Source organism: Dendropsophus ebraccatus, chromosome 11 (assembly GCF_027789765.1).
Source record: "Dendropsophus ebraccatus isolate aDenEbr1 chromosome 11, aDenEbr1.pat, whole genome shotgun sequence".
Lineage (NCBI taxonomy): Eukaryota > Metazoa > Chordata > Amphibia > Anura > Hylidae > Dendropsophus > Dendropsophus ebraccatus.
In genome coordinates this window covers 3,431,036-3,448,540 of record NC_091464.1, presented here as the reverse complement: position 1 = coordinate 3,448,540, position 17,505 = coordinate 3,431,036, and the positions used below count along the sequence as shown (strand labels likewise).

Sequence of the window (17,505 nt, the reverse complement as noted above, 5' to 3'; positions counted from 1 at the left end):
GGCGCTCGCTTACATTACTGATTGGGCCGTGTAATAGGCTCAGTAGCAGATTGGCCCTCGCTTACATTAGTGATCGGGCCATGTTATAGGCTCAGTAGTAGATTGGCCCTCGCTTACATTACTGATTGGGCCGTGTAATAGGCTCAGTAGCAGATTGGCCCTCGCTTATATTGATAGGGGCGTGTAATAGGCTCAGTAGCAGATTGGCCCTCGCTTACATTACTGATCGGGCCATGCAATAGGCTCAGTAGCAGATTGGCGCTCGCTTATATTGATAGGGCCGTGTAATAGGCTCAGTAGCAGATTGGCGCTCGCTTATATTGATAGGGCTGTGTAATAGGCTCAGTAGCAGATTGGCCCTCGCTTACATTACTGATCGGGTCGTGTAATAGGCTCAGTAGCAGATTGGCCCTCGCTTACATTACTGATCGGGTCGTGTAATAGGCTCAGTAGCAGATTGGCGCTCGCTTATATTGATCGGGCCGTGTAATAGGCTCAGTAGCAGATTGGCGCTCACTTATATTGATAGGGCTGTGTAATAGGCTCAGTAGCAGATTGGCGCTCGCTTACATTACTGATCAGGCCGTGTAATAGGCTCAGTAGCAGATTGGCGCTTGCTTACATTACTGATCGGGCCGTGTAATAGGCTCAGTAGGAGATTGGCCCTCGCTTACATTACTGATCGGGTCGTGTAATAGGCTCAGTAGCAGATTGGCGCTCGCTTATATTGATAGGGCCGTGTAATAGGCTCAGTAGCAGATTGGCGCTTGCTTACATTACTGATCGGGCCGTGTAATAGGCTCAGTAGCAGATTGGCGCTCGCTTACATTACTGATCAGGCCGTGTAATAGGCTCAGTAGCAGATTGGCGCTTGCTTACATTACTGATTGGGCCGTGTAATAGGCTCAGTAGCAGATTGGCGCTCGCTTACATTACTGATTGGGCCGTGTAATAGGCTCAGTAGCAGATCGGCGCTCGCTTATATTACTGATTGGGCCGTGTAATAGGCTCAGTAGCAGATTGGCGCTTGCTTACATCACTGATTGGGCCGTGTAATAGGCTCAGTAGCAGATCGGCGCTCGCTTATATTGATAGGGCTGTGTAATAGGCTCAGTAGCAGATTGGCGCTCGCTTATATTGATAGGGCCATGTAATAGGCTCAGTAGCAGATTGGCCCTCGCTTACACTAGTGATCGGGCCATGTAATAGGCTCAGTAGCAGATTGGCGCTCGCTTACATTACTGATCGGGCCATGTAATAGGCTCAGTAGCAGATTGGCCCTCGCTTACATTACTGATCGGGCCGTGTAATAGGCTCAGTAGCAGATTGGCGCTCGCTTATATTGATAGGGCCGTGTAATAGGCTCAGTAGCAGATTGGCCCTCGCTTACATTAGTGATCGGGCCATGTAATAGGCTCAGTAGCAGATTGGCCCTCGCTTACATTACTGATCGGGCCGTGTAATAGGCTCAGTAGCAGATTGGCGCTCGCTTATATTGATAGGGCCGTGTAATAGGCTCAGTAGCAGATTGGCCCTCGCTTACATTAGTGATCGGGCCATGTAATAGGCTCAGTAGCAGATTGGCTGATCGGGCCGTGTAATACAGTCCTAACAATCACACACATATGGGCAGCATCCCAGCGGGCAGAGTGTGATATCCTCCCCCTCCCTCCCCGGGTCATGGCTGCGGCTCTGTACATGTGTGCTGGGCTCATATTTATGTGCTTATCATGTTTATGTATAGCACAGAATATTATATGAAGGCAAAGTGTTTTATGGCTGATCATTATAAAGCCATGTTAACACTTAGGTCACACACAGATGCAGGGTTTAAGCCACAGCCAGGAGTGGATCCATCAGGAGCAGATTGGCCCTTGCTTATGGGGAATGTACTCTCCATTCCTTTTCAATCCACTCAGTGTAGGCTGAAAATTTGCAGAGCCATTTTACCAAATAAAACTGCTGTGTGTGACCACAGGCTTATAAAGGAAGGCAGCAAGGTCCAGCGCCATTAGCCCAGCTCTGTCATAGTGTCCTCCAGCTGTGCTCACACGTCAATTCTACGTGTGTGCGTCTTCTGTGAAGAACCGCCCCCAGTGTGCACAGAGCCGCGATATTACTCCTCCTCTTCTTTTTCTTCTTCCTCCTCTTCCTCATCCATCAGGGACAAGACGGACGTGAGGTTATAGAACGTAATCGTGAGGCAGCTAGTGCCCGCCCGATGCGCCGAGACTGACAGCAGAACAGTCCAATAGAAAGCGTCGGCCGAGCAGTCTCGTCCAATCAGAGCACAGGGTGGATCCTATTGAGCGAAAATTGCAAGATGGCGCCGAGAAGCCGTGTATGAGGATCGCGATCCCTCTACGAGTCGCCATGAAGGGAAAAGAGCGCTCCCCGGCTAAAGCCAAACGGTCCCGGGGGGCGGACGAGTCTTCTCGGGAGCGGTGCGGCAAGAAGCTGAGCTCGGCCAGCGGCAGTAACGGCAGCGGATCCGCCGGTAAATCGTCAGAGAGCGGCTCGGGCCGGCGCGGCCTGCACCTGGACAAGGGCCTCTCCAGCAGCCGTGAGTACGAGGCGTCCGGCAGGGCCCCCGGGCTGCACAGCTATGGCTCCCCCGGCGCCAGCAGCGGGAGCGGCAGCAGTAAGGGAGCGGAGAGCCGAGGGGGAGCGGCCGGGCGGCAGGCGGAGGGCCGCGGCGAGTCTGAGTACAAGTCCCTGCGGATCAGCGAGCTGGGCTCGTCCCTCAGCGATGAGGCCATAGAGGACGGCCTCTTCCACGAGTTCAAGAAGTTTGGGGATGTGAGTGTGAAGATCTCGCGGAGCGGGGACGAGCGCGTGGCCCTGGTCAACTTCAGGCGCCCCGAGGATGCCCGAGCCGCCAAGCATGCCCGGGGCCGGCTGGTGCTGTATGACCGGCCGCTCAAGATCGAGGCCGTCTACATGACTGTGAGCACACGGCGCAGAAGCCGATCCCCCGCAGACAAGGAGCCCTACGCTGGCCTGTCCGCCGCCGTCTCCTCCCTGCCTGCCCATCGCCACCCACATGGCCAGCGGGCACTGTCCCCGGGCGGCCTCGGTTACAGAGACTATCGCCTCCAGCAGCTTGCCCTAGGCCGCCTGCCACCACCCCCTCCTCCTCCTCTGCCCAGGGACCTGGAAAGGGACCGAGACTACAACTTCTACGAGGGTCGGGTGCGGCCCGCCTACCCTTTAGACCCACGCCTGAGCATCCGAGAGGACGACAGCTCACCCGAGAATGACATACGGGCTAACAGAACTCTGTTTCTTGGCAACCTGGACATCAATGTTACAGAGAGTGAGCTGCGCCGGGCATTTGAACGCTTTGGGACCATCACTGAAGTGGACATCAAGAGGGCAGCCCGGGGCCAGTCCTCCACTTATGGATTTCTGAAGTTTGAGAATCTGGACATGGCACACCGGGCTAAGATGGCAATGTCTGGCAAGTACATCCTGCGGAACTGTATTAAAATTGGCTATGGCAAAGCCACTCCAACAAATCGCCTGTGGGTAGGAGGTCTCGGACCCTGGGTGCCCATGGCATCTCTGGCTCGTGAGTTTGACAGATTTGGTACAATCAGATCTATTGACTACAGGAAGGGGGACAGCTGGGCCTATATACAGTATGAGAGCTTGGATGCCGCCCAAGCTGCCTGCACTCAAATGAGAGGTTTTCCATTGGGAGGCGAACACAGAAAACTGCGTGTGGACTTCGCAGATACTGATCATATCTATCAGCCTCCTTACCTTCAGACATTGCCCGTACCCCATTATGACTTAGTGGGAGATAGTTTTGGTCATAGGGCACCTGATCCTCTACGAGCCAGAGACCGCACACCACCTCTATTGTATAGGAACAGAGAGAGAGACTTGTATTCAGACTCTGATTGGGTGCCCCTTCCTGTTAGAGACAGAAATAGAGTTACTTATGAGTCACTAGAGACATTAGATCGACGTGCTGATGGCTGGTCTTTGGACAGAGACCGGGAGAGAGATGGACTTGGCAAAGATCAACCGAGAAAAAGGAGGCTTATGGATGATAGTCGTCATATTGACCGATCTCCAGAAAGTGACCGGTCCAGAAAAAGACATTGTAATAGCCCCGACAGAAGTCCTGATGGCAGTGGTGGGCGTGATAGCCGTTACAGTGATACGGACCGCACAGTTGGACGCGCTGAGCAGGTGTCCCCCACCAGAGACTGGCGCAGCAGCCTAGAGCGTGGTCTCGGGGACAAGCGCGACCGAAAGAACTCAAACTCTATTGAAAAAGAGAGGAAGCACCGTATTGTGGAAAATAAAAGCCCTGTAAAAAAAGATGAGCGTCCTGAGCCCAGCAGTAAAGTCAAATCACCACAGAAACAAGATGCCGCCCAAAAGCTGAGTCTAGCTTGGCAAGGTATGCTGCTCCTGAAGAATAGTAACTTTCCGTCCAACATGCATTTGTTACAAGGTGATCTTGCTGTAGCAACTGGCCTCCTTGTCGAAGGGTCCTCAGGTGGAAAAGTCGCCCAGTTAAAAATTACACAGCGTCTACGTCTGGATCAACCCAAGCTGGATGAAGTGACACGTCGCATTAAAGTGGCCGGTCCAAATGGTTATGCAATCCTGCTTGCAGTTCCCGGTACATCCGATGGTAATTTCACTGGAGACCAAGCAAGCTCAACCCAACGTCCTCTGAGAAACCTTGTCTCCTACCTAAAGCAAAAGCAGGCAGCAGGTGTCATAAGCCTGCCAGTGGGGGGCAGTAAAGATAAGGAAAACACTGGAGTTCTTCATGCTTTTCCACCATGTGAATTTTCCCAGCAGTTCCTGGATTCTACAGCTAAAGCCCTTGCCAAATCTGAAGAGGACTACCTTGTAATGATCATAGTGCGGGGGGCTTCCTAATTCAGTGTCTAGATTCTCATGCACTGTCCATCTGGTATTATGGGATACAGTAGAACCATTTCCTTTTGGTTCTGCTAGTTTTTTGTTTTTTTTTGTGCAGTGATATGGTGCACAGTAAGGTATACACAAGTCCACTATCCCATAACGTAGAACATATGCTAGTCGTCCTGTGTTTTTTTTTTTCCTTCTTTTCTGCCGCTCAGCTCTGTTTTGTTTTGTTTTTCTCCCTAAATTAATGTTTGCGTGCAGATCTTTAGAGGCAGAGCTTTTCATGGAGTTTTAGGGATATGCACAATATTCTGACACATTGCTGAAATCTACAGGCTTAGCCTTACCTGTGGCACTCCATGTGTCCTGTGCGTGGTGCTCATTAAAAACTCGGGGGCTAAAGTATCAGCTGATTTAGTCTTGTTAAATTTACTAAGGCCAAACCCATTAGCAGTCCCGAATGTGCGTGCCGTAAGCGTCTTATTTTCAATTGGCAGGCTGGAACAACATTGATGGTTTTGGCCCGCATAGTCACGTTTGTCTTGTTTTGTATGCAGTTCTTACTTTCTGGTATCGGCCATTGCTGACTGTAGTGTCCAGCGTGCAGAGTGTCAGTGTGACTGTGTGCAGCTCTTTTATATACAGTTTACCTTTAGGAGCTTATAGGTTATAGTGCTCATGATTTATAATGTAGCTTGGATAAATCTGGTTCCTTATAGTCGAGGAGGATTTTAGGTTCCTCTATGTGCTGTTTCTTCCGGTAAACACTGGTGTCTTGCAGCTCATGGAATGTGATGCCAGTAAGGCTGGGTTCACACTACGTTTTTGCTGTCGGTTTAATGTATCTGTTTTATGGAATACACGGATGCAGTTGTACACCATCTGTCAGGATCCCCTTCCATTTTACGTCAAAAAAATATATGTATATATTTTTTTAAGCGTACACAAAAATGCGGTCGAACATGTTTTTCTGTACGTTAAAACCATTTGAAAATGGGTCCAATGCAATAAGGCATTGTGAACCTAGCCTAGGCACATTGTGGTCTGAGGCCATAGATGAAACGTTCGATGTGCATCTAACAATACTAGGGGATGGGCCATATTTTTTTTTCATCAGCATTTTAGGAGGAACATAAGGCTGTACAATCCTTTAAGGCCAGAATATAGCATAGTCTTCTCCATGCAGACCTTGCTGCAGATTTTACTTCCTGCAGTATAGATAGCGGTGAAATGTGCAGCTAAGAGCCCTGACAGAAATGCTCACGTTTCTGCATTGAGTCTGTAGCTTGTGAGTGAAGCTGGTAACATTGCATCCATTCTCTGCAGTAATTCCACAGTGTGTGAATGTAGCCTGAATGGAGTAGTATATAGTAAGGCAGTACTGAGTGGTCCAATATGTGACTGGGCTATTCTGTTGTATGGATATGAATACTAAAAATGACAGCTTTCGTATTCCTGGGCATACATTGTGGTCTTGTCTGCCAGTATGTATGTTTTTAGTATGCTTGGGGCTCTGACTGCAGCTTAGTTTTTATTAGAAGGCCACGTGACGCTTCCTTTTAACATGTAGTATATCCTTTCCTCTGTCTTAAGTAAAAGATTATTACATGAACTCTGCATGATCTGTGAGGCAAACTTTTTTTTTTTCTCTTTGTGGTTATTTCTTTTTGTTTTATGGGTCAGTTTGCTGAAGCAATAACCTATTTTTTTTTTTTTTTTACAGCTAGATGTGTGTTCTTGTGAAGTAATCTGCCACACAGGCTTTAGTAATTCAGGAGACAATAAGTAGACGACTTATGGGCACTTGTAATGATGTTGGGCATCTGTGAAAGATTTTTTTTCTTTTAAATGGACGCTGTCATGAGAAGACTTAGTATGTCGTGTGTGTATATAATGTTTTTGTTCGGTTGGGGTGTGAATGTTCAGGATGGAATCACAATGTAAGTCTATCAGGCTGTCCTGGTCCAGACACAGATCTGCCACGTGCTGCTTCTCCATCAGGATCTGAACACTCCGACTTCAATCGATAAAAACTTTTGACGTGTCCCTAGGACGTGTTTACTGATGAGTTACGCAGTGTTGACGTACAAGAGGTTATCAGTTATTACATTCCTGTACATGCATGATATAGTCTTTTTAATTTTCTTCAACCTTTTTTACTTTTTTAGAATGTGTCTGACATTTCATTAAGGTAATGGGGGGGACAGCTGTTAGGGGGCGTCTGTACATCATGGGGCGCAGCACCTGGGAAGGACACTGCTAGATTGTTTTTTTGTAACAGAACTGCTTATACAATGGCTATTTTCTACCTCTTGCCTAATACACATCCATTAGATCATTGTGGTATATTTATTACTTTGTTTGCAGCCGTATAAATCATGAAAGCCATTGTATAAGTGTTGGAGCTGTAGTATCGTCCTGTATTAATACTGTATCCCATAATGCAATCCAGGGTTGTAGATGTTACTACATTTGGTGAATGTAGAAGAAACCTGTAAAACTGCTACAATGTGCTTCACCTTAGAAAGTCATTGGATTGTCATGCAGGCGTTTAGGAGATGTCCGTAACGGCATCGATAGACTAAGCTCTGTGTTCTACACATTCCTGCAAGTTTCTAAATTGACTGTACAACCTCATTGCTTGTTAACAGAAAGAACTCAAGCTGGGTAGATCCTGTGCTATGGAGGGGATGGGATCCTGTGCTATGGAGGGGATGGGATCCTGGGGGGGGGGGGATGATGATCAGATCTGGTGCTCTGCTGTTTCATTACAGGTAGCTGCCACTAGATTGTCAGAGTAGAATCTGGTGCCATGATGTTGAGGTCCTTGGTGAAACCCTGTTAGCATGGTCCTTTTGAAACCAACTTTTACTATTGGCTAGATACACAAAAGTATAAAATATTAGATGTTTTACCAGCAAGTTATGTAGCTGCAGCTGTTGTGGTGACCAGGCAGTGTCCCGGCTAGTGGCCTTCTCATGCTGAGTGATACCTCGCTGAACTGAGCTAGTGCCGAGGATTTCTTTATGAGCAATTTAAATAGAGAATAGAGGGTTTCTATACACTATATTATGGCCTAGGTTTCTATACACTATATTATGGCATAGGTTTCTATACGCTATATTATGACGTAGGTTTCTATACGCTATATTATGGCGTAGGTTTCTATACACTATATTATGGCGTAGGTTTCTATATGCTATATTATGACGTAGGTTTCTGTTCGCTATATTATGGCGTAAGTTATCTTTTGAAAGTCTAATAGATTCCCCCTAAAATCTTAGACATGTGAAAGATTAGGATTAAAGGGGGATTCCCATCTGACTTATAATAGGTGACTATTTGTGTAATAACATTCATTGAGCAGACTTCACCACCTCCTGCTACGGCCGTTAGCTCATTGTCTAGGTTACCGACCACCTTTCTGCTGTATGTTTAGCTATTATGGGCAGGGATTTATTAAGACCATACCTCTTTCTTGAACAAATCCCCAGCCCCATGCACACAGTCAGGTTTATTAGGAGGTGCCCATCTTTAATAAATCTGGTGGATCTATGGCTGGCTTAGAAATGTACACCTGATCCCGGACAGGCATGGGCTTTTGCCATGGTTTATGCCTGTTAGCAGACACACATCAGGCCCGGGAAGAGGTCATGTCTCCTACCTGCCCCGCTGTACCCCCTTCCCTCTCATCAGATGAACAGGGCGCATGTTGGGGAAAGAGCTCGGGTTTATGTGCAAACCAGGTGGTTTGTACACAAATCTGCGCCTTTTCCCTGCCGTATATCAGGTGAAATAATGAATTACCCCTATAGTGTAATTCTATGTATGGTATACAGTATGTATATACACTCTGTACATCTGCATTATATCTATATATCCACCAACTAGACCACTGCTTTTAGAGCAGAGTGGGGGTCAGTGACCTAGACAACGATCTGTCAACGAGAGGCAAAAAGCAGCATAAAAGGGGATGGAGGCAAGTTTCTAAATGATTGTAATTATAAAAATGTTTACCTATAAGTATAAAAATGTTAGTTGAGATGGGGATATTCCTTTAAGTTGCTCAGTCGGTATATTGGATTCTATATGAACTGATAATGTGCGGCACCTTCAGTCTTATAGCTGTATTTTGGCAGGGGTTTGTGGTATAGAAAGTCATAGGATACAGGTGTGAGGGATGTCATCCACGCTAGCCCTGAGCATAGAGTTAGTCTGTGTAGCGTGTCAGAAGCGTTTGTACTGGATCCCCACCCCTCATGGGACAGGTCTATTATCGGATCTCTATAGTCATAAACTTGGCACATGGCCGTTGTGTGTATATTAAGGGGGCGGCTTTTTTCAGAACAGCTTTGAATCTTTCTGTTATCAGCATCTCGCCCAGTTCTTGTGTTTTATACTTTGATTATTCTGCATCAGCTGTTCCCACTATTACCTTGGCACTGTCTGAGTACTATGTATGCAGTATTGTAAGATGATGGTTCTCGGGTACACAAGCAAAGTCAAAGGTTTATGTCATCCATTAAAAGGGTGACCTTTTCAGAAACCACGGGAATGCAAATGCTTAGTCTGTAAGATGCTGAACGGTCCGCGAATGAATGGGACTGCGGCGGCATCTTCTATGAGATCCTGTCATTTGCTCCTTAGCCACACAACTGTTACACAGCATTGTTTAAGTGTACCTAAACTTTTATTCTACTTCTGACCTGTCGTAATGTCTTGTCAGAAGTTGTGATCAGTGGAGGTTTAGCTGCTGAGACCCCCACCCACCACACCGCCTGGCTGAGAGCTTTGTCCCACGAACCGAGATCACGAGTAAGGATGCCCTGAGTCTAATAGCGATACATAGACGCTTATGGCATTCATACTCCAGAAATGAAGGAACAAAGTGCTCAGCTGAGTGTTACCACCCGGACCCCGACTGATCACAACTTCTGACGTGTCACTATGAATTGTTAGGAGTTAAGGGCCACTAAGCATGAAATTACAGAGTTTAAAACACTTAGGCCCAGATTGTTCAAACTCTGTAAAATAGAGGCTGTCAGCCGCCCACAGGAACCAGGGACAGCTTGGCTTAGAATAAAACCTGAGCTGGGATTTCCTATGAGCGGTTTACACTAGATTATAATTAATATGAGCCTTATGGTGTAGGCCTCTTTCAGAACACCACCTCACAGCTGTAATTTTGGTCTGTATTCAGCTTTAGTATTAATAAGCCAAAATGGGAGCAAAAAATAGAGGTGCAAATTATTTCATTATATTAACAGTGATAAAATGGGGTCCAGTGTCATCTATAGCTGTAGGTCAGTGCATGTGATCTAGACAGCTCCGGATGTGGCACTCCTAGTACCAGGAACTTTCCATATGCCATATCATTGTGAAGCGACACCGTCCCCTCCACATGCTTAGATGCTGCACTATGATTTATACCTGTATAAAACTTTTGTGTGTGTCCTTTCTGCTCTAAAGTCGCTTCATTTCATCGGGGGACAGTGTCATCTAGGCGGGAAATGGGGCTCAAGTGCTGTGAAGCTCCGCCCAGGTGACACTGTCCATCAATAAAATGAAGTGAGAGTAGGGCTGGAAACGCAGAAGTTTTTGTGCCAAAGCCAGAAGTGGATTCAGGTAGGATGGAAAATATAAGAGAAGAACTTGTCCTTCTCTATCCTCTTGGATCCACCTCTGGTTTTGGCACAAAAACTGCAGTGACAATTTTCCAAAAAACCTTTAAGGCCTTATGCACATAGGCAGTCGGGATCAGTGTTACTCAGATACCCATATGGCTACTGTAGATGACCTCTCCCTATGTACAGAGCTACAGATTTGTTTTCCCCATCCTCAGATTATGTGAATCGGTTATGTGCAGCTTGTCATGCTGTATTACACATAGTCTCCTGCTGGGGTATAGTTTCCACAGAATACAGAGCTTCCCGCAGGCACCACCATGGTGAGACGGTGCCAGTATGAGGTCCATGCTCACGGCATCTCTGTGCATAAACCATACGTTCTGGTTCCTTCATATAGTGAAACTGTCCGGATGATGATGCACAGTAAAATAAAGTTAGAATACCCCTTACCATGGATGTGTCCAGATATTTAAGCAGGGAAAATTTCTGCATATTAATACAATTTAGCATATATGTTATTTGCTTTGATGTTTAAAGTTGTGCACTGTGTCAATGCTATTTTTGTATTTGTGTTGAACGCCTACAATCATAACTTGTGTACAGCCCCAGTGTTCTTTCACACGGCACCAGACACCACCTAAGTAAGACTTCCATGAATAACGAGTTTTTAAAAAGTTTCCATTTCTTATGAATTTACTGCATCTGTTTTAGCAATCTGTGGGGGTCTCAACACCAAGAGCCCCGCTAGTCATAACCCCCTATGTGTCTAATGTTAGAACTGCTGGGTATGCTTTACTGGTGCTGTGGTATCAGAACACTGGGTATGACCTTGCATATTTTACCAGATGTCCCTGTAAAGCACATTATGTAGCTTGGGTTTATTACTTTGTCAATTTATCAGAAAGATTAGCCAATCACATTGCAACGTTAACTTATCGAGAAAAGCGTGGACCAGGGGCTCCTGTCAGTCACTGTTCTCAGGGGGGATGTATGATGCATTAATATACGGTTTCTTCCCCGTGTAGGTTGGGTGTTTTGAGAAATCACTAAATCTCATAGGTCACCCTTTATTTTCTTTTTGTTGTCATTTGGGTTCACTGGTGCAGAATAATCTAAAAGGCTATAGAGGATATGTAACACTCCATTGTAATCTTGTCATTGTTCAATATTTAACGCTCAACCAATTTCTCCCCCCCCCCCCCCCCAATTGTACAGCAGCAAAGTGGGAGAAAAGAAGATTGTGCCCTACTGGTGGCCGATGAGAAACGGAACATTGATGGAGCAAAGTGTCTGTTTAGTACTCGCGCATTTTACTATTCTGGCCGCCCCCCAAAAAAAGAAAAAACCCAGAAAAAAATGCATATTGTGTATCTGCTTTTGTGATGCCAGTTCCCGTGTTTTAAGTGAAAACGTGCTGACTTCATTACTTTGTGCTGTAGACACAAGATTTCTGGAAAGTGAGGCCTTACCCTCTCTGGCTCACCAGTTATCATAATGGTCATACAAAGCGTGCACACACTTCAGCTGGTTTTGTTTTCATTCTCAATAAATTGTTTCTTTTGAGGAAAATGTCTCTCTGCCTGGATGTGAATTGACAACAAAGAGCTGACGGTTTTGGTTGAGGGGTACACAGTTCCTTGTTGCTTGAATTGTAGCAGACAAATTTGATGTTTCATAATCCTCAGGAAGTCAGACATTGACATAACTCATTTTAAAATCTATTTTTTTTTCCTTTTTTTGTTTATTTTTTAATTTGAAAACTTTTGTGTTTGTGCAAGACTCGCCTCTAGTTGTGGTTGCTGTATCCATTGACCGGATCACGGCAGCTTCTCCTTAGGAGGGATCCGTGAGGCTCTACAAGAAGCAGACGGCCTACTTCATTTCTCACTGTTCCGGAAAATACAGTACAGATTTTGATTTGTTTGGATCATCAGCCATGATCCTAAATTTGTTTTTCATTTGAAATTTACGTTTATATCATGTTTGGTTTCAGCAGTCAGAACCCAGAAATCGATCATCGTAAAAAAAAAAAAAAATTTCTAAACATGTAATAAAGCATTCCATGACAATTGGATGAAGCGCCTACGCCTGGGATGTGAGCTCTGTGCGTAGGTGGTGCTGGCCATGCAGGAGAAGATTTTCTGTCCTTTTCATTGGTCATTGTGAGGCCATTTGGGAAGGGTTCAGTGTCGCACCGGATGTGCGTTCATTCCGGTGTTTAGCATGAGGATCCACTGTGTGTGCTGGTCATTTTACTCTGAGCTCAAGCATGAATCCTTTGGAGCCTTCCTTGAAAATGAGATTTGCTGCCTCCTCCTGTACCGTGTTTTGCGCTTTGTACCCTGTTGGAAGTCATTTGCGGTTACAAAAGTATAGAATGTTACAGCAGGATAAGACAAGGCACACAGCACCTAGTGAAGACCGGAGCCCTCTGTCTCTTGCTTTTGATCTCGGTCAGGATGCAGCATTGATAAAGGTGGTGAAAACCGTGCATGCGTTGGTCACTTGCATCCGTTACTGTTTCCATCTACCAACGGATGGGAAGAGAGAGAGAGGGTGGTGGCGGCATCATCATCCACATGAGCGGTCTGCTGCTAGGGGACGGGGAATTGCCACTGCCCTGATAACTCATCTACAGGTGGGTTCCGTGCACAAAGGTAAGGTAGTGAAAGATCGAAATGCAAATCGCATATCTTTTAAAAGTCTCACAAATAATTTTACTTTTTTTAAGTCAGTCAATATACAAATTGTATAAGATTACTGTTTAAAGTAATAATATTCAGTATTAACAGTATAACAGTAGGGTGTACATTAAGCTTTTGTACGCAGGCTGTATACATTAAGCGTTTGTACATAGGCTGTATACATTAAGCGTTTGTACGTAGGGTGTATACATTAAGCGTTTGTACATGGGGGGTGTACATTAAGCATTTGAACATGGGGGGGTATACATTAAGCATTTGTACGCAGGAAGTATAGGGCAGGGGTGTCAAACTCAGGCCCTCCAGCTGTTGTAGTTTTGCAATAGCTGGGGGGCCAGAGTTTGACGCCTGTGACTTAGGGTGTACATTAAGCATTTGTACGCAGGGTGTATACATTAAGCATTTGTAAGCAGGGGTATACATTAAGCATTTGTACGCAGGGTGTATACATTAAGCATTTGTACGCAGGGGGTATACATTAAGCATTTGTACGCAGGGGGTATACATTAAGCATTTTAAAGTGTTCTGACACATTTATAGAATTAAGAGAATTTGAACAAAGTGTTTATACTGTTTTTTTTTTCCCACTATTTAGATAAAAAAAATTTTATCAGTAAAAGTGCAAAAGAAAATCGCACAATGTCTTTTTTTGGCCGTTTAACAGCCGTCATTTTGTGCCCAAAAAAACCATTATTCCACAAATAATGCCTGTTATATTTCGAAATAGCGGCTATTGTTTCGGCGAGAAATGATGTCCGTCTAACGGCCCAAAAAACATGTAGTCATGGCCATTTGCAGGCTTTTTAGCTGTAGCAGTTGTACCACTCTTTAAAGGGCTTGTCCAGGTATTTAAAGTACAGTTCAGAATGTTGTAAAGTAAGTGATAGCCACCGTCCCGACTCCCTCGCCGCACATGAGTCATAGTCACCATCCCGACTCCCTCGCCGCACATGAGTCTTAGCCACCTTCCCCGGCTCCCTCGGGCATAGGTCATAGTCACCGTCCAGACTCCCTCACCGCGAATAAGTCTTAGCCACCGTCCCAGCTCTCTTGTTGTGCATAAGTCATAGCCACCGTCCCGGCTCCCTCAGGCATAAGTCATAGCCACCGTCCCGACTCCCTCAGGCATAAGTCATAGCCACCGTCCCGACTCCCTCAGGCATAAGTCATAGCCACCGTCCCGACTCCCTTGCCGCACATGAGTCATAGCCACTGTCCCGACTCCCTCGCCGCACAGGAGTCATAGCCACCGTCTCAGCTCCTTCGGGCATAAGTTATAGCCACCGTCCCGGCTCCCTCGGGCATAAGTCATAGTCACCATCCCGACTCCCTCGGGCATAAGTCATAGTCACCATCCCGACTCCCTCGGGCATAAGTCATAGCCACCGTCCAGACTCCCTCACCGCGAATAAGTTATAGCCACCGTCCCAACTCCCTCGCCGCACATGAGTCATAGCCCCACCGTCCCGGCTCCCTCAGGCATAAGTCATAGCCACCGTCCCGACTCCCTTGCCGCACATGAGTCATAGCCACTGTCCCGACTCCCTCGCCGCACAGGAGTCATAGCCACCGTCCCAGCTCCTTCGGGCAGAAGTCATAGCCACCGTCCCGGCTCCCTCGGGCATAAGTCATAGTCACCATCCCGACTCCCTCGGGCATAAGTCATAGTCACCATCCCGACTCCCTCGGGCATAAGTCATAGCCACCGTCCAGACTCCCTCACCGCGAATAAGTCATAGCCACCGTCCCGACTCCCTCGCCGCACATGAGCCATAGCCCCACCGTCCCGGCTCCCTCAGGCATAAGTCATAGCCACCGTCCCGGCTCCCTCAGGCATAAGTCATAGCCACCGTCCCGGCTCCCTCGGGCATAAGTCATAGCCACCGTCCTGAATCCCTCGCCGCGATTAAGTCATAGCCACCGTCCCAGCTCCCTTGTTGTGCATAAGTCATAGCCACCGTCCCAGCTCCCTTGTTGTGCATAAGTTATAGCCACCGTCCCGGCTCCCTCAGGCATAAGTCATAGCCACCGTCCCGGCTCCCTCGGGCATGAGTCATAGCCACCGTCCCGACTCCCTCGGGCATAAGTCATAGCCACCGTCCCGGCTCCCTCGGGCATAAGTCATAGCCACCATCCCGGCTCCCTCGGGCATAAGTCATAGCCACCGTCCCGGCTCCCTCGGGCATAAGTCATAGCTACCGTCCCAGCTCCCTTGTTGTGCATAGGTCATAGCCACCGTCCCGGCTCCCTCAGGCATAAGTCATAGCCACCGTCCCGACTCCCTCGCCGCACATGAGTCATAGCCACCGTCCCGACTCCCTCGCCGCACATGAGTCATAGCCAACGTCCCGACTCCCTCGCCGCACATGAGTCATAGCCACCGTCCCGGCTCCCTCGGGCATAAGTCATAGCCACCGTCCCGGCTCCCTCGGGCATAAGTCATAGCCACCGTCCCGACTCCCTCGCCGCACATGAGTCATAGCCACCGTCCCGGCTCTCTCGGGTATAAGTCATAGCCACTGTCCCGGCTCCCTCGGGCATAAGTCATAGCCACTGTCCCGACTCCCTCGGGCATAAGTCATAGCCACCGTCCCGGCTCCCTCGGGCATAAGTCATAGCCACTGTCCTGACTCCCTCTGGCATAAGTCATAGCCACCGTCCCGAATCCCTCGCCGCGAATAAGTCATAGCCACCGTCCCAGCTCCCTTGTTGTGCATAAGTTATAGCCACCGTCCCGGCCCCCTCAGGCATAAGTCATAGCCACCGTCCCGGCTCCCTCGGGCATGAGTCATAGCCACCGTCCCGACTCCCTCGGGCATAAGTCATAGCCACCGTCCCGACTCCCTCGGGCATAAGTCATAGCCACCGTCCCGACTCCCTCGGCGCACATGAGTCATAGCCACCGTCCCGGCTCCCTCGGGCATAAGTCATAGCCACTGTCCCGCCTCCCTCAGGCATAAGTCATAGCCACCGTCCCGGCTCCCTCGGGCATAAGTCATAGCCACTGTCCCGGCTCCCTCAGGCATAAGTCATAGCCACCGTCCCAGCTCCCTTGTTGTGCATAAGTTATAGCCACCGTCCCAGCTCCCTTGTTGTGCATAAGTTATAGCCACCGTCCCGGCTCCCTCAGGCATAAGTAATAGCCACCGTCCCGGCTCCCTCGGGCATGAGTCATAGCCACCGTCCCGACTCCCTCGCCGCGCATGAGTCATAGCCACCGTCCTGACTCCTTCGCCGTGCATGAGTCATAGCCACTGTCCCGGCTCCCTCAGGCATAAGTCATAGCCACCGTCCCGGCTCCCTCGGCCATAAGTCATAGCCACCGTCCCGACTCCCTCGCCGCGCATGAGTCATAGCCACTGTCCCGGCTCCCTCAGGCATAAGTCATAGCCACCGTCCCAGCTCCCTCACCGCGCCTCTTCAGTGCTTCCTTCCTGTTCTCTAAAACCTGCTCCCTTGTGACAGACATGTGTAGATCACGCCAGGTTTTGGATATAATAGTCACATGTTCACGTCAAGAGGACCAGGAGGCAGAGACTTGAAATTGGAACAGAAGTGGCGGGGTCTGGTAAAGGGTTAACCTATTTCAAACCAACCAAAAATGCCTAAAGAGGTATTCTGCTCAAACAAAACTTTATCGTCTTTTCTGTCTCCTTCCCCCAGTTCTCAGCTGCTTCTTTCTGCCGAAAACACAAAAATCTGTGTGTGAGCTTTTCTCTCTGTCTCCCCCTTCCTTCTGTGGCAGCTGATGTAAACAAGTCCCTGGCAAGCTGTATCTGCAACATTTGTAGCTTCTTTGTATTACCTGCAGGATTAATCTGAGGTCAAGTTGCTAATGACCTTACTGTGATGAACCCTCCCAGCATTACACAGAAGCTACAATGTTGCAGATACAGCCTGCCAGGGACTTGTTCATCTGTCTCAGAAAGGAGGGGGAGACGGAGAGAAAGCCTCACAGACAGATTTTTGTGTCTTCAGCAGAAAGCAGCAGCTGAGAACTGGGGGAAGGAGACTGAATAGATAAGTATGGAAGGAATTGTTGGTCTCACCATGGGCAGCAACATATCAGGAGTTATGTTTGAGTGGAGTACCCCTTTAACTGGACAATCTCCTTAATGCACATTTTTTAAGTTTACACTAGTAAGGGTCCATTTACACAGAAAGATTATCTGACAGATTATCTGCCAAAGATTTGAAGCCAAAGCCAGAAACAGCCCATAAACAGAGATCAGGTCATAAAGGAAAGCCTGAGATGTTTCCTTTTTTCATATCCTTTCCTGGCT

At 47.7% G+C, this 17,505-nt stretch overlaps 1 protein-coding gene across 1 annotated transcript; it reads left to right on the top strand.

Moving 5' to 3' along the window:
* Nucleotides 1–2,312: 2,312 nt before the first annotated feature.
* Nucleotides 2,313–12,200, top strand: RBM15 (RNA binding motif protein 15). The gene has a single exon (XM_069944515.1). The coding sequence runs from the start codon at nucleotides 2,344–2,346 to the stop codon at nucleotides 4,903–4,905; it is 2,562 nt and encodes an 853-aa protein (XP_069800616.1). The 5' UTR covers nucleotides 2,313–2,343; the 3' UTR covers nucleotides 4,906–12,200.
* Nucleotides 12,201–17,505: the final 5,305 nt, after the last annotated feature.

What these genes read in the sequence shown, in the direction of transcription:
- RBM15 (XM_069944515.1), top strand. Translation starts at nt 2,344, where the DNA reads ATGAGGATCGCGATCCCTCTACGAGTCGCCATGAAGGGAAAAGAGCGC.